Source organism: Leuresthes tenuis, unplaced genomic scaffold (genome assembly GCF_036924035.1).
Source record: "Leuresthes tenuis unplaced genomic scaffold, fLeuTen1.0.hap1 SCAF_9, whole genome shotgun sequence".
NCBI lineage: Eukaryota > Metazoa > Chordata > Actinopteri > Atheriniformes > Atherinopsidae > Leuresthes > Leuresthes tenuis.
Genome location: NW_027325363.1, coordinates 19,810,663 through 19,838,045, shown reverse-complemented (window position 1 = coordinate 19,838,045; position 27,383 = coordinate 19,810,663). Strand labels below are relative to the sequence as shown.

At 37.2% G+C, this 27,383-nt stretch overlaps 1 protein-coding gene across 1 annotated transcript in view; it reads right to left on the bottom strand.

The window, feature by feature from the left end:
• Positions 1-22,385: 22,385 nt before the first annotated feature.
• si (sucrase-isomaltase) overlaps positions 22,386-27,383 on the bottom strand; it is a 65,500-nt gene continuing 60,502 nt past the window's right edge. Inside the window, exons 46-47 of the mRNA XM_072391757.1 lie at positions 25,439-25,609; positions 22,386-22,529 (exon numbers count right to left, since the gene is read on the bottom strand). Coding sequence (XP_072247858.1) covers positions 22,452-22,529; positions 25,439-25,609 — 249 coding nt within the window. The 3' untranslated portion in view covers positions 22,386-22,451. The remainder of the gene's footprint in view (positions 22,530-25,438; positions 25,610-27,383) is intronic.

Genomic DNA, 27,383 nt, shown 5'->3' with positions numbered 1-27,383 from the left:
CCAAGCAATCTTATTACAGAGGTTAGAAGACTGGGTGGAAAACTCTGGTAGCAGCTTTAAACTAGTTCAAGTCCTATCTCAAGGACAGGAAATATTTTGCCGAAATTGGTAACTATGTCTCAATTTGTGTCTATGTGTGTCTATGTCCCTATTTTTCAATCTGTACATGCTTCCATTAGGCCAGCTAATACGCAGCTATAATATGTTCTACCACATCTATGCAGATGACACACAGATCTACGTGTCATTGACGGCAGGAGAACACAGGCTTGTAGATACATTGTGTCACTGCATCGAACACAATTTTCTCCAGCTAAACTCAGACAAAACTGAAATGTGTTAAATGTGTTATCAGTCACCTTGAGACTCTCTCTCTTAAACCTAATAATCAAGTTAGAAATCTAGGGGTAATATTGGACTCAGACCTGAACTTCAACAGCCACATTAAATCAATCACATCAGCAGTTTTGTACCATCTAAAAAACATTGCCAGAATCAAAGGAATACATATCTAAACCAGACTTAGAAAGACTAATCCATGCATTTGTCTCCAGCAGGTTAGACTGTAACGGCCTGCTCACTGGGCTCTCTAAACAGGCTGTAAGACAGCTGCAGTACATCCAGAATGCTGCTGCTCGAGTAGTGACTAGAACCAGGAAATATGACCCTATTAGTCCAGTGCTTAGGTCTCTGCATTGGCTTCCTGTTGCTCAGAGAATAGACTTTAAAACAGCTCTGCTCGTGTACAAATCTCTTTGTGGTCTATCGTCAAAGTACATCTCTGACATGTTAGAGCCATATGAACCAACTCAGACTCTGAGACCCTCAGGGAAGGGACTCCTCCTGGTGCCCAGAGTCAGGACTAAACAAGTTGAGGCTGCATTTCAGTTTTATACTCCTAAAATCTGGAACAGTTTTCCACAAGATGTGAGACAGGCCTCAACTCTGACAATGTTTAAGTCCACGCTGAAAACAGTTAATTTTAGCAGTGCATATGACAACTGAAAGTATTCTATCTGCACTCTTCACTTTTAATTTAAATAATTAATGATTATTGTCTATGTTTTATGGAATGATTTTATTTTCCTTCTTGTGATTTTATGTAGCTGTAAAGCACTTTGAATTGCCTTGTGTACGAATTGTGCTCTACAAATAAACTTACCTGCCTTGCCTTACCCCCTATGAGTTATGGGAAATGATTAACATTTATCAAATTATTTCGGGAAAATGTAAGTTGCTGTTCAGTTTGACTTTTTTCTTTCTTTTTGTCGTCTTTAATCGCCTTGTCATGTAACAAGTATTTTTTTTTACAAGTATGTAAATTGATGTTATAGCAATAGATCATAGCAATCTAGTACATTCAAAGCTGATACAAATCTATCCACGTACCACAACACAAGGAAAAACAATATCAAAATAAAACAGGGAAGTCTGGTAAGATAGAGGACATATCAAAACCCAATAAACCCCCAAATAAACTATAGGTAAACAAAAGAGAATGTTTTTGCATTTGTCAGACACTTTACTCCAAAGCAACTTACAGGTAGGCAGATAGGGTAAGGCGGTCTTCCCTAAGGACCCCTACTGGAGGTTGTACCTTTCATACAGGGGAACCCAGGTCTCCCACACGAAAGGTGACAATCATACCACTACACTACCCAGTCCCCAGGCACATTCAATACAACACAAACCCCAGCATTTTTGTTTTTTGTGGGAAAAAAAAAGAAGAATACTGCAGCGGTACTATGCTGACAACAATGGAGGCATGTTGGAGAACAATATCAAATATCGACTTGTCATGGGGTTACCAGAAACATAACCAACCTCTTTATGCTTCCAAGCTTGTGGAACATTGCCAGTTTGTATGAGCTAGATAGAGAATAACTTCATTTTTGGTTTGTTGTTCTCTTCTAACCCTACAGAACTTATGCATAAAACACCTGGAGGCAGACTGAAAGGAAAAAGATATGCGCCTTGCCTGCAGTTGTGTATAGCAAATTAGACATACGCACACAGATTGTTTGGGAGCATAAATTTGAAAAAAAGAAAAGAAAAAAAAGAAATAAAAAACTATAACATTTCACTGCATCATGGTTTTTGGCACATGAATCTGAACAAGCCTTATCGGAGATTACTTTTGTCAACCGATTTGAAAGCCTACGGTAACAGTCGCAGTTTGCATCAAACAAAGAGAACTGACAGATGGAGGATAGAAATCAACTAAATCGTCAAATTCAAATGATGCATGATGGATAGTTTATGAAATTCACTAATTTATTTTACAGATAAGTGAATGGCATGGGCTCCTTTTATCCGTTGTTTTTTTTTTAGACACACACACGTGCAGAACATGTATACAAAACTTACTCATCCATTACATCAAATGTCAAAGGTTTATCTGCTGGGGATTTCTGCCAGCGTTTATCAGCTTCAGTGGCTACTCACTGCTTCTTTGATCCATTCAGGCCAAATGCAACATATGCACATGTCTCCCTTTTAGACCTGGAGCATCATTTGTGTTTTGCTTTTACCTTTCAAGACCGATCCTTTTCGGCAAAATTCAGTCATTTACAATTAAATCTGAAGGTTAAACCTCTCAGAAGATTCTATATTTAAATTTTTCTCTGAGGCTGACGGATACATTTTTAATTTGATGATGACAATGCTGTCACTTTTTTCAGTAACTTGTCATATTTAAGCGGTGCCTCTCTAAAAATATTTATTGAATATATATATTAAGTCTAAATTAGTTTAACTATTTCACTGAAGAAAGAGAAACATCAGTAAAAAAAATAAATAGCTGTACCCCTGTTGTGGAAAAAAAACTTAGTTTGTTTGGACAGATGCTCACACTGATGGAATGTAGTATGTAATTTAAGACCATGCCACACTCCAGGATGTTTCATAATGTTTCAGTGTAGTTACTGATATTCTAGAACTATCATATAAGAGTTTACAAAGTCTGTTATGCTTCCAATTTTGTGAGCAGGAGGTCAAATTTATCCTAAAGCATTCAAGAGAGACATGAAAAGAAATTCAGAAAGAATAAAAACCTTGGACAACATTGACTGATAAAACACTATTAATACGTATCATGAAATGCCCAATTTTGTCAAGTTCTGAAATTCTTATTTTTTTCATCCCAGTGGAGTTATTCTATTTGTATTGAGGGTTAAGGTTTTTTGCTATGTATTTCCTCCAAAACTTATAGTCTTTTTTTTCCATATGAAATTCCCCTAAACAAGGAATTTCCATTTGTTTGAAGTGTGTGCTTCGCCCTGTCTCCCTCCCACTTCTTGCATCTCCTTTCCAAATTAACAGTCTCACCTTCAGTCTAGCTCTCTATGTGGTGAGCTACTCCTGAGGGAAAGCATGGCGCTTCAACACCTTGTGCTTTCAAAGTTAAAAACAGTTCTTTTCAGCCACCGAAAAGGTTATCCAATTAAAAGTAATTGCCTGAGAAGAGAAACTGATGCACTGTTCTTCCAGGAAAATAAACATAAAGAAACAAAAAAAAAAAAAAACATGAAGCCAATGGTGTCTGTTGTTGCTTTATTCAGCAAGATGTCCCTTCAATCCTCACCCCCACGGTTCTTCCATCTTCATTTTCTCATATTTTAGCATAAAAAGCGACACATCAAAAGAGTTTTTAACTCTTGATTTAAGGACAGAAAGATAAAAGAAGACTGTCAGACTTTAAGAAATGCTCCTCTAGAGAACAGATGTGAATATAAAATCATCCACAGGACAGAAGGCTGACAGTGGAGTTAAAACCTCCAGACATTTGCAATACATTTAATCATAGGGATCATCTGTGGAAAATGTATTTATCACAGGATTCAACAGCATTGTCCATGCCCCCCATCTGACACTCACTCAGTGTCCACAACTTTGTGACTAGAGATGTATAATGACCTTTACATCAAGTGCATTTTCTTCAAACGGCATGAAAACCTATGTTTGTACTTGCGTTCATACCTGGATGTTTACAATTCTCCATCTCATTTACTTTTTTTTTGACAGACTGCAAACCTCATAAATGATTTCTCGATTCACGTAATCCAGCTGCCAGCTGGTACCTGTTTAGTTTCGCTGGCTGGATAATGCATTATACAAACTTCTGAGCCCACTTGAATAATTCTACAACAGCTGGCAGTTTTCTGGCAATTTTCTTGACTTTTACACACTTTAAACGCACGAAAAACTTATGAGTAAATAACTACAAAAAGACACGAACCATTTAGTTCTACATTAAATAAAATGTAACCAGACTTTACTGAGTCCATGGCCTTTAATGATGATCGCAAGTGTTAACTTCTGTTGTCAGTGGCTTCCTCTAATGAATATTGTTAAATCCTCCCAGTTCCATTTGCCCGCACAACGCAAATGCTAGTGCTAATTGCCACCTTTTAGATAACACAAATTTCTGTAACTTTCAAGTAATCTTGCTGGCCATCATCTAGCATTCAATCACATGCACACCATACTCTGAATTTTCTTATAATGCCATAAGGGTAGAATAGCCTAGTTATATACTCCAGTTTTTATGATTAATTTAGAGCTCCGGGCTCTATTGGCAAAAAAACAGTGATAGAAAACCAAATGATGCCCACACTAGAAATAGGGACATTTTGATATGCAATAACTTTTTTTAATTAGGAATATGTCTGACTGGTCTGAAACGTCAAAACCTAGCAGGAGTAAGTAAGAATCATGAGGTGAGCATTATTCAACATACTACATGAGAAAATTTTTCAGCATCATTAGAACAACTTTCCAGCCAGGTGCCCTGACTTTACATAGTTAGTTATCTAGTTTGATGTACTTGGCATCAAGCAGAATTAAATTTAAAGATAACAACCCATGGCATTTTCAAAGCATCTGCAGTTTAACTTGAATTTTCCTTTTTTTCTTTATTTCATGTGCATCTAAATGCCCTCCGCCCGACACTGTTTGCTTTCTTATATTGCACTGGCTTTTGAAATATGACATCTATCAAAACAAATGATGAAGTTGTGGGATCACAAACACAGACATGCACAGATATGTGGAGAAATTGTCACTTAAAGTCATGTTTCATTTTCCTTCCCTTTTTGACACAGCGCTCATCAAAACAGTACTTAAATGGTCAGGAGACACACATCATCAATGGATCTGTTGTTTCGGGCATCGCTGTGGTGGCCAAGGAAATCTGTGGATGTGAGGATCAAGAATGCTGTGTGTGATGAGAAGAGGAACTTTGATGCAGAGGACAAACATGGAGTCAGCAAGGGCCAAAGACACCCCACAAAATAAGAAATAGAGAAGAACAGGGGATTTAAATAGTCGTAAATGACAAGCCTCACTCAGTTGAAAGAACACAAAAAGCTAGACACAACAAGAATGACAACAAGATATGATGAGGAAAGAAGACAACATAGCAGAAGAAGAGAATTGCAATGTTGTCCTCTATCCTTTCGCTTCTCTGCATTCTTGTTGCTAAAACTAAAACTTTCCAGATTTCCTGCCTGCTCTTATTTCTGTTTCCCCTTTACACCCCTTCACCACTGTCTTTTTCCATCTTACTTTTAAGTTTTACATTTCTATTACTTTATTTGCCATTTTCACCTTTGTGTTCCCACCTTTTCTTCTCTCCTACATGTTTCACCCACCCTCTTTCACATTCCCTCTTATGTCTATTTCCATCTTTCTTTTGTTTCTCTTTTATTTGATCTCCCACTCTCTAAACCTGTTTTCAAACTCAGTTAGCCTGCCTGCACCTCCACTTTTAGTTTTCACCTTTCTTCTCTGTCAGTATTTCTCTATCACTTTCCTCAATGCTGTTTGTGCCCACTCCCACTAGCCTGTTGCATTATTCAGATGTGTATCTTTTTATGCCTTGTCCTCCCTCCACCTGCGTGAAATTTCCATAGGATGCCATAGAAAAGTGAGTCGACAGGCCAAGTCTGCCATTTATCCCCGTTTGCTGTCAAGAATCCGAGTGATGCATATGCAGGATGATGGAGTGTGGTTGACAGGATTGGAGAGGGCACATGAAATGCAAGATATGTGTGGGGTCATGAGGTCAGAGAACATCTGGTCTTTATCGCTCTACACCAGATACCTGTCTTTGGCTTGCATGTTTTTGAACAGGTAAAATAGTCAGGTCACTTGAACGAGTGTGTGTGTGTGTTTGTGGCCATGCATTCACAAGAAAGCGAAGGAATACGACTTTTAGGATGGCCACAAACTGTATATTCTATCACTGTCACGTTGTACTTTTGTGAAAAGGTTGCAAAAGTTCAACTTTACACTCAAGTTCAAGATTACTCTCTTTCAAGTTGGAGCCTCTCTGAGGGAAAAACTGTTTGGAGTTACCAGTGTTGGATCTAGGAGCAGCTGAGAAGTGAAATCACCACCTCAGTGGCATCTGTTGCACCTGGTACTAAAGCTGCAATGTAAACACTCTGCACACACAAGCATTTAAGCACACATTGCCACTTCAGCACCATGGCCAGTGACAGCCTCAGTAATAGTGCCAACACCAAGAGGGGAGCTTAGCTCTCAGCACCTTGGACAGGGCACAGTCAAACACTTATAATGCAAGTGTGTAGGCGTGCCTGAACAATTATGCAAGACCAAACCATTTTCTTCTAAGCTGCTGCAACTGCAGAATAAAAAATAAAAAGGACTGTAAATATGTGATCAAATACACAATAGCTTACTGTTTAAATCGATAGTTCTACAACATGTGTATCAGAAAAGTAAAAAGTAAAAGAACCAAGCCTTTCCTCAGCATGTTTAAAGTTAAAATCATCAACACTTCATTGTAATTTCTTTTATACTAATATACTGCATTCATGATGCATTCAAATATCCCACCAACATAGTTTAATCACACTAATTGCAACCGTAATATTTTCTATATGCATTCACAGCAGAGCTTTATTAGGTTACCACAAATTCAATTCAAACACCCTCCACAGTTTCGTATTTAAAGGATTCAAGCAGAAAAACTACTGTCAATAGCTTCGGAAAACATTTGTCACAGCAGTTAAAGCTGACCACAATGACCATTTTCTGTATTTTTGTCAGAAGGTTTATTTTCCCTTTTTATTTATTTGTTTTTTGTTTTCCTTGTAGTTACCAAATAAGAAGCAGTATGATTCACAGTAAGCTGTTGAAACGCAGCAAGAGAAGACTTGAACACATCCAAAACATATTTAGTCTCCCCTGCTGTTGTGTGGTAACTGTTACACTTTGCATAGCGGGAAATCAGGTGGTTGCAGATGATCTTTGACTGAATTCTTCAGTCGCCATGGGGATTTGTTAGCCTGGACTGTGATAAAGAAACACCATTTCCACATACACCTTTGAAATAAGTGATTCCTCTTGCTTAATCAGTGTGAGCAGTTCACCGCCATGTTGCTGAATAATGCTTTACACCAATACACCATTTAGTTACGTACATTTCAAATATACAGATTCAACCAAAGGCCACTTTCATTCAGAGCACAGTGCAACAACATATGCTCGCAATTTGTGACACATCGACGTTTATGCACAACCATTAACCCCATTTTTCTTACTGCATATTATTGCTGAATACAGCAAACACACTCGGAAATGTATGAAAATGTGTGTTCATTGGATTTTCATGCTTCTTTTATATTGGTAGACAACAAGAATGTTTGGCAGATGGTGAAGGTATGGAGAAATGTGTTAACATCAGGCATGGAAACAAGGAAAATATGCTTTGATGTGATGAGTAAGACACGTAAGCCACACAGTCAGAGACTCAAAATGCACATCATATTTACATAAAATGTCAAAGGAATGTAAGGAGCCAAAGTCAATTTTCTATACAATGTTTTTTCACTCCGTTTTTGCCATTTTAGCTGTGAGTTCACTTAGCAGCTGCCTACTATTAGCAGAGCTGCAGTCAGTGAGGAACAAATAGAGAGGGGTATTCACATTGTCTTGACATGTTAGTTTAACATAGTTTTCTCCCATCCAATCAATTTCTTCCAATCAAATTTGTTTTTCAGGTTCAAGAAAATTAATGCACACTCATAGGCTAGAGCTAAAAGTGGTGACTGAATGCATCTATTTGAGGGAGCAATAACTCAAAAGACTGTTTTATGCTTCAGTTGTTAAGATTTCTTGACTCGGGCACATTATGACAGATGCCTACAGAAACTATGTGAATGTTTAATGTTTAAGAGCAAAAGTGAAATGTTCCATGTGATTTTATTCTGAAGTTATTGTGACAGAATTTATTTTCTTAAATTGTCACATACCAAGATGAGCGCATACTTCAACATACCAAAATGCTAGAAAAATATTAGACTTGCAGTTTTATTCTCAATAACTTAAACTTCCCTTGTCTGAATTTCAACTATGGACAGTTACTGTACAGTAGTACACTAGTTAAGGTACTGTTCCTTCGGTTAGTTGTTGTGAGTCATGTCTTGAACAGACCCAGGTTGTTGAAACAGGACAGTTATTCCTCTCTCACATATCTGCTCCATAAACCCTAATCTTTACTGTGTTTCTATTCTTCTGTTTCGCTTAAGTTTCATCAGCTAATGTTAATAGCTGTTCTTAATAAGTGCAAAATTAGTATAAGGAAGAACAAGAGAGTCTTAATTAAGATCTGAGTAGCTCACTGAATGGCATATTTTCCAACTTAATGAACCCCCCCAAAGAAGTGCCAGAGCTGTTTTTGTTTTTGTAATATTAAGCTATGAGCTCTAAGACATGCTCTATTTCATAGCTTTGTTTTTCTAGCTTTGTATGATGCACATACAATATTAGGATCAATACATACAGTATTAGGAGCTTTATTTCAATCTAACATTCTTTATTTTTGATAATAATCAACACGCTTTCTTTCTAATTTCCAATTCCCTTTCACAAAGACCATCTCTTTTTTCTATTTGTCTTCCTATTCTGGCTCATTTCTCTATCCCCAGCTGTCTTTGGCATTATGCTAACACATTTGGAGGCAGGCTCCTGCTGTGCTAAGTAATCCTCCAGTGAAGCTGCACCTCCCTGATGCATTGGCTTGTAAGATTCCTCCGAAAGCAATATATATCTGTGGTGATGGGATAATAGCAACCTGTAATGTTAAAGCAGGGTCATACACAGATGCAGACACAGCTACGTACATCTGGGTGAAAGAGTGTGCTCCCTCTAACTAAAATTCCAAATGTTACTGTTCCACAGTTACTGTATTTGCCAGTGGCAAGTCTCTGTTAAAGATCTGTGTTTCACATAAAACAGAGCAAACACTGTTTGTTCAGCTTGTACAACTGATTGGTTTATTGGATTCTGGCTTTTTAAACTGTTTACTCAATAAGAAATGTAACACATGTATACAGAGGAAACATGGTATTAAGCCCCTTTCATGATAAACCATGCATGTGCAGACATAACAGTCTTAATGTACAAAAATATCTTTCTCATAATCTGTAAAAGCATATTGTAAACTAAGCTTTAGCTCATTAATAAATTATTAACTTCTAACTGTATATAGGCTATATAGGAGAACTATATATAGGATTTATTGGTGGACTATGTAGTCCACAACTCATTTCACTTTATGGTACTGTGATGTTGCAGTCCACTTTTAGAGGATTTGGTCATTGTGTAGCTGCCTGTAACTTACATCAGACTCACCAGTGGTTTATGTAATGGAGCCATTACTTGACTGTGTCTTGAAAGGAGTAGGACAATGGGTCCTGCAGGGTTCACTTCCAGGAACAGCAGTAAAGGTGATGCTTTCCTATTTCATGTGCACACACAGGTAATAAACAGAGGGGCAACTGCTTGGTAGCTGTACTGACAAGTGTGGCATAAGTCATCCAGTCACTTTAAACTTTGCTGTTAAGATTAACACAGACACCTCTGCATCCAGACAGCGATGGGCTTCACGACAAGAGCACGATGCATAGAAAATTCAGGTCAGTTTCTTTTCATGTGTTTTAGCATGCACTGCATTGGTGACTGGAAATGTTTATTGTGGCACTGATGAGGATTCATAATGTCTTCTGATACCAGTCTCTACTCTAGTAGATAAATGTTTTCTGGACCATATGGACAAATATTTAAAATGTTCCTTTGCTTTTAAGTCTGATCACACAGTAGACAGTCCCCTGCTTTTGAACACTGAATATTGCCTTTATTTGGCCTTCGTCAGATTATTTTAGGCTTTCAAGGCAAAACATATTTCAAATTCAATATAACATGTAAATCACCGTTTGTTCTTTTAATACAATATCAGTTATTGTTTCGGATGTGGATCGAGCAACAAATAAAAGAGAATAGAAATGCTCTGGCAGCCTGAAGGAGGAGGACACGTTCCTTAACTTTCGAGAACGTCTCGTCCTCTTTGACCGTCTTTGATCTCAGAAATCGGTATCTCCACAAATCATGAATGCTGAATGCTCGGTTCTTTTGTCTATATTTGTGCATAGACACATTTCCATCATGGTGTGTGCAAGGGTGTGCTCCTGTTTTTCTGTTCCACCTTTGATTATGGCACCGTATGTAAGATTTAGCATACATTGGCACACTGCTGCTGCTTTAGGCCACAATATGTGCCATCTGTCAAAGGTCAGTGTGCAGTTTTATATGAGAACTAAGCAGGTAATACTCTGCAGGCAGATAGAGAACATGAATTGTCATCACCCTATATAAAGATTTATTTTTTTCTGATTGCTCTACAGGCTGGCTTTTCACTAGGGGAGCTTTTACACAGAGCATTTTGTATGGAACCTGCGTGAATAGTAAATGGACTGTATATAAAAAGCACTTTTCTCGTCTAGTTGACCACTCTTAGCGCTTTTACACTACAGGACCCAGTCATCCAGTAGCACACACACTCATACAACACTTCCTAATCTATATGTTGTCACAGGCTACACTGTGCTTTTTCTCTAGCACATACATTCTCATGCTGATGCATTGGAGGCCACACATGGTTCAGTGTCTTGCCCAGAACCTTTCAACATGTAGATGTTAATTATTTTACTGATGTATTTTTTTTACTTGTCACACAGCCAGTTTTTTTTTGCCACATTTCTCTGTTGACAGGACTAAAATAGTGAATAGGCAATAAATAGAAAAACACAAGGCAAACTATATATTATCTAGAAGAGACTCTTTCAGGTTGCAATACCAGTATTGTTGCAAATTCACTGATAAATTAGCAGCATTAGCTTAAATGTCTGATGGCCTGTTTAGACTGGCCACACATTTACTCTTTTATAATAATTAGAGGAAAAATCAAAACAAAGAATCAACCAAGAAAATGTCATATTTTATCGTCAAATAAAACAGAATGTGAAACATGAAAAAAACTGTTAAAAAATGCATAAATGTCAAGGGTATAAAGCCTCAACAATGTGGGTTAAAATCAAATATGCAGTTACATTGTTACATGGATTGTTTGACTAAACAGAAATGCAAGCTAACGCAAGACTCCTTAATCAATGTCAAAGTGACATGTAAGAGTTGGTGTGCAGAATTACAACGGCTGCTTTAACTTGTTTGCATATTATGTTAACATGTATGTCAGCCGCCCTGCCCGTCGACTATCCCGTTCAGATCTAGCTGTGAAAGCAACTCAGGTACGCTAAACATGTCTGACGGCCAGTGCTTGAAATCCACTGTCTGGAAATTATTTGATTTTATTGGGGAAAGGGAACATCATACAAGTCCGTTGAGCGTTAAATAAGTACAGAAGTACCACAACACATCTTACAACAAAAACAGTAACAACATACGATGAAAGCTAGATACTGAAGACCTTTTCCACCATATCTTAGTCCCAATTCGGCGAGCTAAAAGGCGACTGTAACTAAAGATTTACTAAATTAGTCATAGAGAGAGCCTGTTTTTTGTGACAAGAAAAGAAAATGTTTCATTAACTGTGTGACAGGTTTTTATATCAAATAAAAGAATGACAAAGTAAAACGATCCAAATTGAACTAAATTATCTCTTGGTATTTTATTTGCCTGTGTATATAAAAAAGACACACTCTCATTTGCAAAGGGAAATTGAAATTTACGCTAATGAACCAAATCAAATCAGAAAAAACTTTATAAAAAAAAACAAAAATCTTACCTCATTTACCGAGATACATATTGAATCATCTTCTTTTAGCGACCAATTCACATCTTGATTTATGTACTCTCTACTGCCAATGTCCTTCCCTTACACATATCATGCCTGAGAAAAACAACACATGCAATCTTTCCCTAAGCCTACCCTTTTTTTCTGCCGAACTGTGATCTTCTCATTTTCTTGCTGAAGCTTACAACTTGACTCTGCGCAGGAACAAAAGGTGATATCTAGATTAAGAAAACACACCACTACTTAAAACTAAAACACTAATTACACCTTAGTTAAACCAAAGATGATGTATGACTACATTTTGAATGTTGTTGTTAACGCTTTTCATCACCGGACAAGTGTAAAAACAAACCAAGTAGCAAAAACCCCCAAAACATTCTATTTGAATGTTTACATGCAGTAGAGAAATTCAGCTCCTGACCATGTAAATCTGGATGTGTTAGTCCAATTCCTTTTAGTACAGTTTCAATAAGATTCACATGCAGAAGTGTATTTCAAAAGTCAGATTTTTTTGAACTAGGATAATTATTGGATTTTCTCCCCTTCCTTCCATCCATTTTCTGCTACTCATTTGGAGCTGGACCAGGTTGAGGGTGGCGACAGTCTGAGCAGAAACAATTATGTTTTGTTATGATTGTGTGTGATGGCCCTGTCTATTGTTGATTGTATCAGTCTTGTGCATCTCTCATGATACCTAATAATTATGTGTTAGTCAGTTGCATTTTTTACTTTCACTTACTGTCTCCAATTTATTTTGCTCATTACTTTGTTTATTTTCCAATTTTGAATGTAATGCAGTATTTTTTGCTGCTTTTTTCCATCTCTTTTCTCTCATAGGGGCTCTGCTTCCTCAACTCTCTCATTCAGCATAGCCTGCTCACATTTTTATGTCTCTCGAGTCACATTTTTCCCTTTTCCCTCTTTCTATGTCTGTCTCCAAGCACTGTGTCTTTCCTCCTTGATGAGGCCAGCCCCTCCATGGTGATGAGACTAGCAGAGGGTGATTAAAGTGGCGTCTCATCTGGTAGAAAAACTGACCTCAATCAGAGCAACTACTCCAGCAATAGGATATTCCCCTCCACTCCTCGTTCCTCTATCCATCCACACTACTCAGTACAGTGTCTGACTCTCATCCACCATTCTTTATTCTCCCTGACCCGCTCCTTCACCATGTCAGTGCTCCCCATCTCTTATCTTTCCTCTTTCATGTTCTACTCTTCTTTCTCTTCATCCCCTATCTTCCTTCCGTTATGACTCTAAGTATTCTGTCCTGAGAAACTCCCGGGTTTAGAAAAGTCCTTGATTACCTTTAAACTGTTTAAAAGCATTTTTTTTTGTTTGTTTTCTTTTCTTTTTCTCCGCAGGCATTTACATGAAAACATATGCACACACAGATACACACACACACACACACACACACACAGGCATAAAAACATAAATATCAGCGTTGCTAAAGTTGTTGAAACATTATAGTATAATTTCACTATAAACATATGAATGGTAATTACCACTTACCTGTGTATGTGTGCATTTACTCTATAAGTGTGGGTTGAAAAATGAGGAGAGTGATGTGTCCTTTAAAAATGTCAGTCAGATGATGTGTGTTGTCATGGCAACATTTACCCACAAACTAAATAAGGCACCTTCCCATTTTAGCTTTGCAATTACCACCATGCATCATGACTGTCAGCTTTTGCTCATTTTTCTAACTGAGTTGAAAATGTAACACGTTTCTACCACAAACATTCATTAGCCCGAGCCCACGCAAGAGTGTGAAGTGTGTCAATGAATCATGTATGTGTCATTTGTGTGTGTGTCGGAGAAGGTTGATTGTAATCTACCGTGAAGCAAGAGGTGGATGCTTCAGTTCTGTTATTTCTGTTGAGGTGCTGCAACTAAAGATGAAAAAGAGGCACAGCAAAGCCAACATGAACAGAATAAACAGAGAAATTTCACCACCCTCTGTATATGTCATGAGCAGAGATTCTTCATTAATGTATTGATCATCTTTATACTTCTCCCAGTTTTAGCAGCTGATAGCAACGGGGAGCAGTTGTCATATCCAGTCACTCATATTTACATGAGGCCAGCTTCCAAACAAAATTGTTCTTCTGAAGTTAAAGTCAATATGGTTAGCAAGTTAATATATGTATAATTTGTGATGAGTTTTATGTTTTCTTAAAACCAACACTCAAAGACAAGATGTATGCAGTGTAGCAACATGTATCCTTGACAACGCTACATAGTCAATTGGATTTAACTTTGCCGATGATAAATGCATACAGGGTGATTTGTGACATTGTGAATACTAGAGTATTGAATTACTTAGCCACCAGAGGCATTTGACTAGCTCTGCTGAACCGGAAGTGATGCAATCAGTGTGGCCCCATTTTCAGTGGTATTTAAATCCTTTTCTGCATGAATGCTCTGGCCAATTGGCAAATCTTTGCTCTGTGCATGGCCTTTTTTAATTATTTTTTTATATATAATGTGCAAGGGATGTTTGTGTGTGAGTGTGTGTGTGTGCTGCACTGCCTTTTGATGAGATTTGTGAATTTATGCATGTGCGGCCATCCTTTGGTGCTTAATCCACAATCTGCGAAAAGAAATGCATTTTGCCCCTCAGTGCCCTATCCAGAAAATAAATCTTTCTCAATTTGCACTGACTCATAAGTAACCTTGCAGCTTCACTCCACTTTAACTCCCCATTAACACTGATACTGTTCAGTTTGGTGGGTGAACAAGAGACCAGCTGTTTCTGTTTGCTTTGGAATCACCACTGATGCATAACGATTACTTTAAAAAGAGGAGTAGGTTTTGTAATGAATGGGTCATACTATGGGTCAGATAATAACAATGATTAATTTTAAAATAAATAGAGACAGTTAGCAAATCTATTTGATGGAAAAACCTCAGAAGCTCAGAGGCACAATTTAATTATCAAAGTGCTTCCACTTTTAAGATGGCTTCAGAATGAAAATGTCAAATTTTGCAGCAAACCGTAATGTTATGTGTGTGTGTGTGTGTGTGTGTGTGTGTGTGTGTGTATGTGCGTGTGTGTGTGTGTGTGAAGATGATGATTTTGATTACCATGACACCTGAAGAGCGACAGCAAGTATTGACAGATGTGTTTTCATGGCAATTATTAATTATAATCTCTTTAAAATAATTAGAAGCTGTCTAGACTGCTCTGTTTTTATCTCCTTGTCTTCTTAGGATGATCAGATTTTCCCCCTCCATGGGGTCACTTGTGTTTATCTTTTTCACAGAGGAGGCGTATTTCTATGGTGTCTGTCCTTTCTTACAACACCTTACAACATAGGATAGGATTTATTTTACACAGACACACCAATCAGAATAAGTGAATGAAATAAATTTTTTCATGGACACGTTTATGTTTTGATCTTGCGTTAGAGAGCTGATGAAAAGGAAATTTATATGTATTATTTTCAAAACAGAGAAGCTGACTGTCCCTGTGAGATATATTTTGTCTCAATGACACTCAGGTGTCATTGAGACAAAGTGGAAATATAAGCGATGCCAATGCGATGACCCCTACAATCAACTTGTCTTTACAAGAGCCAGAATTCTGAGTTGACAGTTGTGCTCAAACAGAAAAGTGACTTATAGGCAATGTATTGTCATGAGGAAATGTCGGGGGAAAGGATACACTGATATATAATCATACAAAAAAAACTGATGGGATGGTAATGCCCAAAAAAATGGTTGATGTGAATCAGCCAAGAAATGCACAAATTAAATGTTTTATTCTCGGTAACAGAGGAACAGAATTCTTTCACTTTTAATGATTTTCATTATTCATACGCACAAATCTTATACTGGCCCTGTATACCACCCCAGAGTTTATCAAATGTCTGAAATAAGCCAATGTTGCTCCAAGATTTTCAAGTCACATTCATAGTTGAGTATGAATGCAATCTCGAAGTCCGAGTCTGATTCTGACACAGAGTATACACAATGAACTTTAGCAGACAATTACATTATTACAGGAACACATCTTCCATTTCACTGATTTCATGCTTGTAGTATGACACAATGGTTGATTTAGTCATTCAGTCACAAGCCATGGAGAGTTACCAAGAAAACTGTTGCTTGATTTTGTGAGAGTAAGCCTATCCCAGCTGCCATTGAGGGAGAGACAGGATACAGCTTGGAGAGGTTGCCAGTCCATCACAGGGCCAACACAGAGACAATCAACCATGCACGCTCACCCCTATGGTCGATTTCGAATTACCATTTCACATAAAACGTATGATCTTTGACTGTGGGAGGAAACCAGAGTAGATGAAATAAAACTCCAATATGTCAATATCTATAACAGGAAAGTTAAAAAGCATATTATGTTCACCTTTACTGTTCCTTTGATGCTGTGCAAACCTGAAAGTAGTAGGCCTCGGCAAATACCACTCCTCTTTCATCAACTGTATTATGGCTGCGGTGGTCTGCAGCACAAAATGTATAAGCTATACAACAAAGAGTGGAACATTTCAGGGGCATGCTTTGTGTTGTGGATCAAGGCTGCAATTACACAGTTTGGTGTGAGAGTGTGTTGCACTAGGGACAGGACTCGCTGGTGTGTAGGACTGGGTGTCAGATTAGTGAAGGCAAAAAGCAAATTGTTTAGCTGGAGCACGGTGTCAAATATATACAATGGCTAATGGCAAATTGGGGAGATTTTTCCATTTTGCATCATTGTATATGTGTTGGTTGGACTGCAGCTGTGTGGAAAATAATGAAGCTGACTGTAAGGACCAGCTCAGGTCAGGTAAGCTGGTCCCTAAATGATACATTTTACATGTTTCCATACATATTTCAATATTTTTCTCTGTCAAATCAGTCATTTTGCAGATGCAACTTGTCAGTGAATAATTAGCATACAAATGATCAAATCTTTATCAACAAGTTGCATTGTACACACATAGATGTGTTTATCATAGCACTGTTTGATAGACCTATGCGCCAATAGCAGATTTGTACTTTTATCATCTTTCTGTGTCTGTAACCACTTGAAGATGACTTTAGCTTTGCAAAGGTCCTCTAATTACACGCACAGACATGAATACATGAAAGAATGTATTCACACTTGCATGCACAGTAGTACAAAAGCATAACAACACATTAACAACACATGTGCTTGGGAACACACCTGTCATGTCTTACAACCTTTGATGTTGTCAAAGTGTTCTTCCTCTCTCTTTCATGTTGTTTCATGTTTGGGTTTCCTTCATCATCTCTGAGATGCTTCTATGGAAAGTCATTTGAGCATTTTATTCTGTATCCCAGATATCAGGCAATAGTTTCCCTCAGCATTCTAAGCCAGACCATTTTACTAGTAGAGTCTGAATAGTCCCTGTCAAGTAAACTTTTCAGTAAAGATTTATGCTGTGACAAGTTAGCAGTAAGCTGCAGTAAGCAACCACTAGTTTACTAGTTGCATGTTTTGCCTCACTAGTTCACCTGTGATGATGTGAAGTTAAAATACACTTCAACTAGTGTGACTAGTGAGCATTTTCGTTTTCACTTGTTCAACCAGTAAACATTTTTGGCATCACTAGTTGACTAGTGAAGTCAAAATGGCTCGTACTAGTATAACAAGTAGGCCAGCTAGTAAGGTCAAAATGTACTTTTAACTAGTTAACTGGTAAGGTACACTAGCCACACCAGTGAGGATTTTGACTCTCACTGGTTAACTAGTGTAAAAAAATGTATGTCACTGATAAACTAGTGAGGTGAAAATATGCTAAACTAATTAATATTTAAGAGATTTTGCAGCTTCCAGTTAACTAGAAAGTGTTTGAGTGTTACTAGTTTGATCCAAAGTGCCACTTGTTTATCAAAAAGCTGAATATTTTGGATTTTGCGGCTACTAGCGCAGCTCCTGGTGTTGCTAGTAAGGTTTGTGTTGGAACTAATTCAACAAATGTGCCACTAGTTGCTGAAAATGAGTCACTAGTATGAGCTTTTGTTCAACAAGTTGGACAAAATGTCTAACTAGTGTGACCATATGTTAAACTAGTTCTGACAAACACAGTTACGACAACTCATTTAGCAGCACAATGTCTGTTCAGATTGTTTCTTTAAGAAATTCAGAAAACAAGACGTTGACATACAAATGATAAGATATATGTCAGACTTTTTGTGAAAAAAGCTGGACTGCATCATTTCACTGTGCAAAGACAATTGAACTGTGCATGGAAGAATGCTGCCAGTGACCATCATGCGTGCAAAACTAAATTGTTATTGCATTTTCTTTGGCAATACTTTCCGTTCTGCACTGCAAACCTTTGAGCTGAGAGAACAAACATGTTTTCAGTTTTACGGCAGTTCATTTTGATGCTTAAGTCTTACTGTTGTAAACTACAAATACAAAACACTTGTTTTGATTTTTAATAAAGGGGTAGATAACAATGCTAAAATAATGCACTAATGTCATGAAATAAACAAACAATTATACATATCCAAACTTCAATTGTTCTATTTTTTTATTTCATGTCAAATAAATGAATCCTTTAATGGTAATAATTTGGAATACTATAAAAAATATTAAACACATTATGATTCTCATTACGATAAAGTCACGGGACATTGTTATTATAATTTCTTTTCATAGTCATCTCTTCTCATGAATTTCTCCCACTGGACGCAGTGTAACATCAGTATGAATCCAGGAAGATTGCTTTGTCAGATCACTCTGATACAACCTAGATTGGGCTTTGTTATGAAAGCCTAAATTTTCCTCTTCAAAATCATATACCTTACAATCCAAAGACAGGGACTGAACTGATAAGAGATATGAGAAAAAAAAACAAAAAAAGAAGAAAAACCAAAGACGCACCTCCACAAATCTGACTCTGAACAACAAATCGATTTGCATTGACCATGAATACATTTGTGTCACATTTATTAAAGGTGGCATAATAGATAACCACATCATCATCTGCAAGTAAATGAATGACAAAATGCACTATCCAAAGACGCATGCCTATGTACTGAAACACATTAGTAAATGGGAATTGCAAAAAAGTCACAAACGTATATTATACCATAGTGCATTTCATGATAATTGCAGATTGCACTTATATTTAGTCCCTCCAAAAGACATAAAACAATAGTGAGATCACAAATAAAAGTAGACACGATGAAGTGCTTGAAGAGGCCAGTTCTAAAGCACATAAAATCTTATATCTCTTCAACTCTAAACCCAAACCAATTTGTTGATGGAGCTATGCCCTAACCCATACCATGCTGGCCCACTTGGGGCACCCTGGATCATAGTGAGATGATGTTTGTGGACTTTAGTTCTGTTTTTAATACCTTCATCCCCAGCATAGGGTGTCCAAAAGACACAGTTGTCTAGTTGTCAACCAGCTCACATGCATACGAATAAAGGACTTTCTATACAGATCATCCATAGTAAATTAGGCAGGGCTGGTATCACTTTTCAGTCCTGACTCTCGTCACAAGAGCCCAACAGGTATACATGCTAAGTGCTTTACACTTCATACACCCATGACAGTAAACCAATCCAAAACACAAACACAATCATTATTTTGTGGATGACGCATTGTGGGCCTGATCCGGAACAATGATAACCCATCTTTTCATTTTCCATATTCACATGATCAGTCTAAAAACTGATTATTTGATTGTCTAAAAAACAACCTGGTACTAAACCCCTCCAAAACCAAAGAACCGGTTACTGACATTAGAAGGAAAAGGGAGGGACCTTCTCCTCTTTACATAAAAAAGACACTTGGTGGAGAATGTCCCAGACTTTAATTTCTGGGGACACATATCTCTCAGAACCTCATATGGACAATCAAAATAAAGGGCAGCAGTGGCTATAGATTTCAAGACCACTGAGGAGAGTTAACCTTTCTCAGAAACTGTTGCTGCCTTTTTACAAATGTTCTGTTAAGAGCTGAGGACACCATCGGGACTCTGCTTTCCTCTCTCACAGACATATACAGAGTCTCCAAAGAGCCACATAAGTAATCAAAGACTCCTTTCACCCTGACACCTGTTCCCCACTTCTTCCAACAGGGGGAAGCTGTAGGTCCATTAACAACAAATTCTTAAAAAGCTCATACCCATGTGCAATAGAAGAACTAAACTCTGATGTGACATGACAGCAGATATTACTATTTTATGCTGCTAAACATTATGTGATTTGCTGCTGCATTTGTTGTTTGTTTTGGTATTCTTTATATGCATTTTATGAGGAATTCCATATACATTTCAAAGTAGATTTTTGCAATGATTAAAAACACTAATATTGTATAATTTGATATAATGTAATCTAGATGAGGTGATCTTCAGTTATGTCTCATGTATATTATATATTGCTAATGTGTATCCTAAGGTAGCTGCAAGCCTATATATATTCATATATGTGTATGTGTGTGTGTGTGTGTGTGTGTGTGTGTGTGTGTGTGTGTAGAAAATAAAATGTACAAAACAACGTCTGCATTGTCTAGCAGTGCAATAAAGCAGTGCATCCAACACAGCACCAAGACTGGGACAATTAAGCCAAATAACCAAAGAAATGGGGCAAATGCTTTGTTTGAAAAACTGGTCAGCATGTAGATTTATGGTAAATTTAAAAACTGCTGATAAGGTATAATGAGAATTTTCATAAATAAAACTTGATATAACCTACAAGACAGCAATTGCAGCAACCAGAGGAACCCACAGCTAGTTTTTATTTACTGTAATTGTTTTTGGTTGAGCTGACTCAAGTCATCTATTTCCCCCAATGTCTCCTGGCCAAATAGCACTAACAATGAAGCTGTAAAGCTTTCACACTTTCATCTGGGGGTACTGTGTGTAATGAGTTAAGCTGAAATGCCTCTCATAAATGTTGATTTATGACTCCAAATTCAGCTTCAATATGGATCTTAATTGGTGATTATTTCTATATAGCAAACAGTTTGGCAATTGTGTCCTTCTCTGTATTACTGATGGCTGCCCTCATGACCAACCATCAAGTTAGCTTGACTTTTAAGGTCTTCAGAGTAATTCTTAAGTTAAAACTCATAATGACAAGCATTCCGGTTTGGGATTTGTGGTCGCACAGCGGGCAGAACCTTTCATGGATTTGGTAAACCACACTTTTAGGGAAAGATATGATTGCTCAGTTTCATTGCCATATCATATAGATCCCTCCTTGAATTAGTGCTGTGCTGCCCTCTATAATTCTACAATAGGACCGCCCATCACAGAGCTAAAAGCATACATTTGTCTTCAATGTAATACAAAGTTGTAAAATTGGTGATAGTATGATAAACTAAGTTATTTAAGCTAAAGCTTTACATTTCAGAACCAACTGAACGGACAAATATAAAGCATTTATTTCTTCCGCAACACAGACAGGATTAGGAGTGTGGAAGATAAAATTACAACTGATGTATAAAAAGAATAATTCCACATTAAGTGGTTAAGAGGCCCCTGAAGACCTCATTCTAAAATAATACAATGCTGATATCTCTGTTACCATTATATTACTGTTATTTTATTTACAGTGAATAGATATATAGACATTGAATATTCCACTCATGTTGATCAAAAAAGAAATATGTCACAATTCAAAGCATTTTTAGTTAATAAAATTGGACTTAATAAAATCTTTTCCTTCCAATGGTCATTAAATCTGATTGTTGATTATTTCATTATAAACACCTGTTCATTTTTTGGCACATCTGTTTGTTTCCTTCGGACATAATTTTTTTTTTAAATTGGGGCCTGGGGAAAATAAATGAATAAATAAATAATCAAATTACTCACTCTGCCTAAGGACACAAATTATGCTACCATTTCTGTCCTGCACTATTAAATGACTCATGTGACAAGAATTCAAGCTGGAAACAACATGTGGATAAACATATAGCTGGAGGAGAATACAGTAAATTAATTGCATCTTTTTTTAATAATTTCTTCTTATTTTTTATTCATTTTACTTACTTCAGTATGTGCGCATAGTCCAAGGAACAGCTTACATCCCGTTTTGTTACTATTTTCATTGTATTCACCTCAAAGCATTTTTAATTTCCATGCCTTCCATGCCTTGATTAATCTTTTGTAATAATTTAAGGCAGCTGTCACTGTTTGTACCGTATCACACGTTTTAATCATTGGCACTGTATTGAGCACACTCTGAGACAAAAAAAAGTGAGTATGATTTTAAAGATGGTAAAGATTAAAGTTTGACATGTAATGTTACATTTAGTTTCATTTAAAAAAATAATAATTCAGCTTAATAGACCGGTATGTAAAAACATATTAATTATTTAGCAGCAACACAAAAACACTGGATTTAGATGCCAGTCCTCCACTGGATGGAAAAAGTAGCATCTACATGGACGGACATGGATGTGACATCTACAATCAGCTCCTATGGAAAGAAAGAAAGAGGAAAAAAGAGATGATGTTGTTTTCTGGATAAAATATGTTGTTCTTCACCAGGCAGATATAACTCGCCTACCTCACTGTATTCAAATGACAGAGCAGCAGTTACAAACTGATTCTTCCAGTTTGTCACCCTATCAGACAATACTTAAGAGAGTAAAATGAACTGTCTCGCACTGAAAAGCCACTTGTTACCATATGCAAACTGTGTCAGCTTCATTCCTCTTCTCTTGTTCTTCTCTGCCCTTTTTCCATCAAAACATTTTTCATTCCACGTGTTTGCCTATTTCATCTATATTTTCCTCTCTACATCTCCTGTAAGTGATGCATCCTCCCTGCCTCAATCCCTCCTAACCCTGAAAATGGAACATTTTTCTGTCTTCTTGTTATTCTCAACTCCCCCTTGTGCCCCCTACATGCACATACAAACATTCATAATTCTTGTCCTCTCGTCTTACTTCTCTCTGCCCATCTTCTCAAACGTCAGTGTAAATCTAAAGCTTCTGGGCTTTTTCACCTGTTACTATTTATGGAGTTGTTGCAGGTATCATTTTGATGCTCCTGACAAGTACACTGAGTATAGTGCAAGACCTTGACATGAATATTTTATCAGGTGCCAAATGAGGAAAAATAACCCAGGCTATCCTCCACTGTCATTCCCTTTTCTTTACATGTTTCCAAGTCAAATCTTACTGGCTTTAATTGAAAAGTACATCTACACAAATTTGAATGTCCTGATCTCCTCTTTCACACTGCTGATGGTATATTTGCATTTTGGTAATTTTAATACTGCTGTATCTTCAATCTCTAAGAGACTGTCCCTCAGCCAAAGCAGTGTTTTGCTCAATAAACTAGGTGCATACACAAACACTGTGGGGAAACTGTTCCTTTGATGTAAAGAATTGAGCTAGCCAGTGTTGAAGTTTCTCAGTGGCTTCTAAAAATCAAAGCAACTTACTGCAAGGCACATTGGACATAAGCATAGGACTTGATTTTGCATTCACAACTGACAATGTTGCTCTTTTTTTTTTATCCTTTTTTTGTGCCAGACCATCAAAGCGCATCACGCTGAGCAATAAGAAAAGTAATTTTACACGAGTGGATTTAAAATCATGAGTCAAGTCGTCTTTTCTGAGTTCATTACAAGATGACGACGAAACAACAGTGTCATGGGGAAGACAGAGTTGATTACAGCTATTAGATGACAGAGTGAAGCCCAACAGTGTAAACTGTGAACCTGACATGTTTTTTAATCATTCTATCTATTCATTTATCTATTTTGTTTCAGTGACAATTTTTAACCAGGCAGGAAAAGGCTCAGTCAACTCAAAGGCTGGATTGTGTTTATAAAATTTGTGAGAGTACTGGCAAAGAAGCTCACCGAGCTACAACAGTGATGCACAAAAAGACTGCATGCTAGACAGATGGTTATTAAGTTTATGCTGAGGGTATCAGAGCAGACATTTTGCTGAGTTCACATGTAGGATGGACAGAAACATATGTGCTTATAGCCCTCAACGTTTCAGATTTTTCTCCTGCAGACAGTCAGTCGGTTACAAGTGGCCCAAAATTAATGGGGATACAACTTTGCAAAAGAAAAACAAAAAGAAAAAAAGTTAAATATGTGTTTACAGTAGCACTGTAAGATGTGCTTATTATATTAAGTCTATGCACAAAGATGGTGGTTATGGAGCTCACAACAGCAAAAGAAAAAAAAAAGAATGCATGAGGATTGCACTATTATTACATTTTACTAAAATTTGTTATAGCTGTAATTCAATACAGACGCATACAATTATTAGACTAACTACAGTACAAGGCAAAAGTATTCATTCCCCCCTTAATTTCTTTATAGATTGCCTTGAAAAAAAAGTGCAATGAGTTTGTTAAATTAATCCAATACTGAAATGATAAAATCCTCTTAAACCAATTTTCTTGTAATTTCTTTCAGTAGTCCTGAGAACTGGTTCTCCAGGCTTCTTGAGGGGCATTCCAAAGCTCTTCCATGGATTTTGGCTGCCTGTTGTTATGTTCTATGACTGTATCTTTTGTCATTTGGCATACTTCAGGATTTGAACCCCTATTCCCCTTCTTAAGGATGGCCTCTTGGAATCCACCCCCCTGATGAGGCTTTAACGAACAGTAGATGTTTATGCATTTGGCAGATACTTGCATCTCTCAGGTCCTATGTCAGGTCTTTGAAGTTTTTTTTTTCTTTCCTATTTCATAAGGATATCAATTTCAGATTTAACCTGGATGGGCTTTTAGACAACACACCTCTTCTTTTGTCCTCAATTTCTTCTATTTCCTCATACCCACAGCACACCATGCCAAGATAAGTAAGATTTTTGTCTAAAAGATATTTTGGAGTCACCTTGTTAATGCAAAAATACAATATATTGCCTGTCAAAATGTACTATCTTTGGATATCTATTTGATATAACCAAAGAGATTTATATCTAATAAACAAAGATGACATATTATGTGTATTTGCCATAGACTGCTAGTTACAAAGTGCCTAAACATTTGAAGCAGACTGATACGTGAAAAAGCAGTAAATATCCAAACAAAAAGTGAATACAGATTAAGTAAGTTTAGAAAACTATTGTCAAAGACTAATTCAAAAGATTAAATAAGAGTATGGCTCCTTGAAACAACATATAAAAAAATTAGTTGTGGTTTAAGCTCAAGACTTGCATTGTACCATTCTTTCATTAAACTGTTACAAAGCTCGAGAGGCATCAAGGAGTCCACCCTTTGCCAACACCAAAATATAATTATTGTCCCTAGACATAAAAAGACAAAGATCAGATGTCTACCCCAAAGCAAGAGTTGAAGCTGAGGTGCGTCATTTTGAGGGTAAATGAAATGATGAGCATCCAAAACTCTTCTAACCTGTGTCTCGACGTTGTGCTGTGGAGTCAGCGGATGCGTTGTTCCATCTGAGATTGTTATGGTCGCCTCTGTGATATTGGTGGTGCCTGCACCCCAAACCTTAACCACGCCCAGAATGAGCCGATCTGCAGGGGACAAACCGTTGTGGACAACCTGACTGGATAACGTGTTCTAGAAGAGGCATGGGTGGAAACAGATAAATTATAAGGTTATCAGAAACAGATCAATTGATGAATGAATGAATGAATCAATCAACTAATAAATGGAAGCCACTGGCAGTCACTTCAGATGTTGCCGTGGAATAATAGGAACACACACACACACACATCTATGTTCATGTAGCTCATCCAAAATGTGCATACAATCTGCTGATCCGCCACGCAGCACTGGCCTCATTGCCGAACCTATCCTCATCTTCTCACATATGCACATTCACACATATACCCACCAACGCACGCACACAAATGCAGACACACTCTAGCTCTCCTCTTCTCTCGCTCCCTCTTCCTTTGGCTGTCAGATTCTGCATCTGCTTTATCACTGTGTGAAATTGCTTTGGATTGTGCCTGATGGTAGGCAGAGGACAGCCACAGATGTTTGGCCATAGGAACTGTTATGTGTAAACTGTAGACCTGAGCATGTGTGTATGGACATAAATGTAAGTTAGTGATTAAATGTTTGTGTGTGCGATGTTCTTTGTTTAGCTAAGCCAGGGAATGGAGCGAGGTTAGTCCTATTAGTCCCACTGATTAGGGAGTTTCTTACATGTCTGATTCAAACTGTTGCCTGGTTACACTTTCTTCTTACTTAACTTGGGCTTGAACGCAGGTTCAGTTTGGTTGCTCTATCTATTTTCTAAAATCTTTTTTGGTGTTTTCATGGCTCTGCATAAAAATGCAGGGGGATCCATGTTTGGAGGGGGAACAGTTGATGCTGTATTTATCTGTTTGCATGGTGCAGTTTGGTTCCCATTTTGGTTTTAGTCCGCCACCATAATCTCTACTGCCCAGAAAATCTCAGAGCAAGAACATAGGGTATGTGGCTTGAAATGTTTTGTTTGTTGCTGGTTTATCACTTTGGTGTACCTTCTTTACAAGTACAAAAATCACATCCATTTCAGATTAAATGTTTTGACTCTGTCCAGGCTGTAGCTGACACATGAGCTTTCTGAAAAAGGCTACTTAAATCTGATAATGGTGGCTTAACGTTAAGCTTTTGTGGTAAGAATTAACCCTGTGGCAGAAGTGGCATTTCATTATTTTCCTGAACTTAAATCTACCTTTGTAGTCATTGGTATATCTTGTTGTAGTGTGACAAAGACATACTATTGTTACAATCTACTTGGCATCAATGTTATGTTATAAACTGATATAAGCTACCCTGTAAACATAAAAAACAAGTGTTTTTTTTTATTTGCCCATGTCTCTTACTACAGCTCATTATGCCTCATTATTTCAGAACAGAATGTCTTAAGTTTTGTCTTTTGAGTCACGTTAACTTTTCTAAGTCTTGTTAATTTTCATGTTTGTACTAAGAATGATTTTCCACTTGAAATAATAAAAAGAGTGTAAATAGCTGTAAGATAATGAGAAAATAATGAGGGACTACATAGAACAGTAACTAATTTGTAATGTGTATCAGTGTGTAGAGGAATTAATAATCAGATTATTATAGGTACTTTTCACCAACTGGTTCAGATTTAAGCAACTCAAGAATGCTCAGAGTCAATGTGATTGAGTTGTAGATATTCACAAATTGATTATCATTTTGGAAGAACTTTAGAACTATAACTTTGTAGGAATTGTAAATGTCTTAAAAAAATGTCTACATTTATTGTACTGCTAATTTCTTGTTTTTTTGCTATTCTTTTTTCATTTTAAAGTTGGTGTTAATGGCTTTATCAGCCAACGCTCAAATTCTGCGTTCTATGCATTTGTGACAGAGA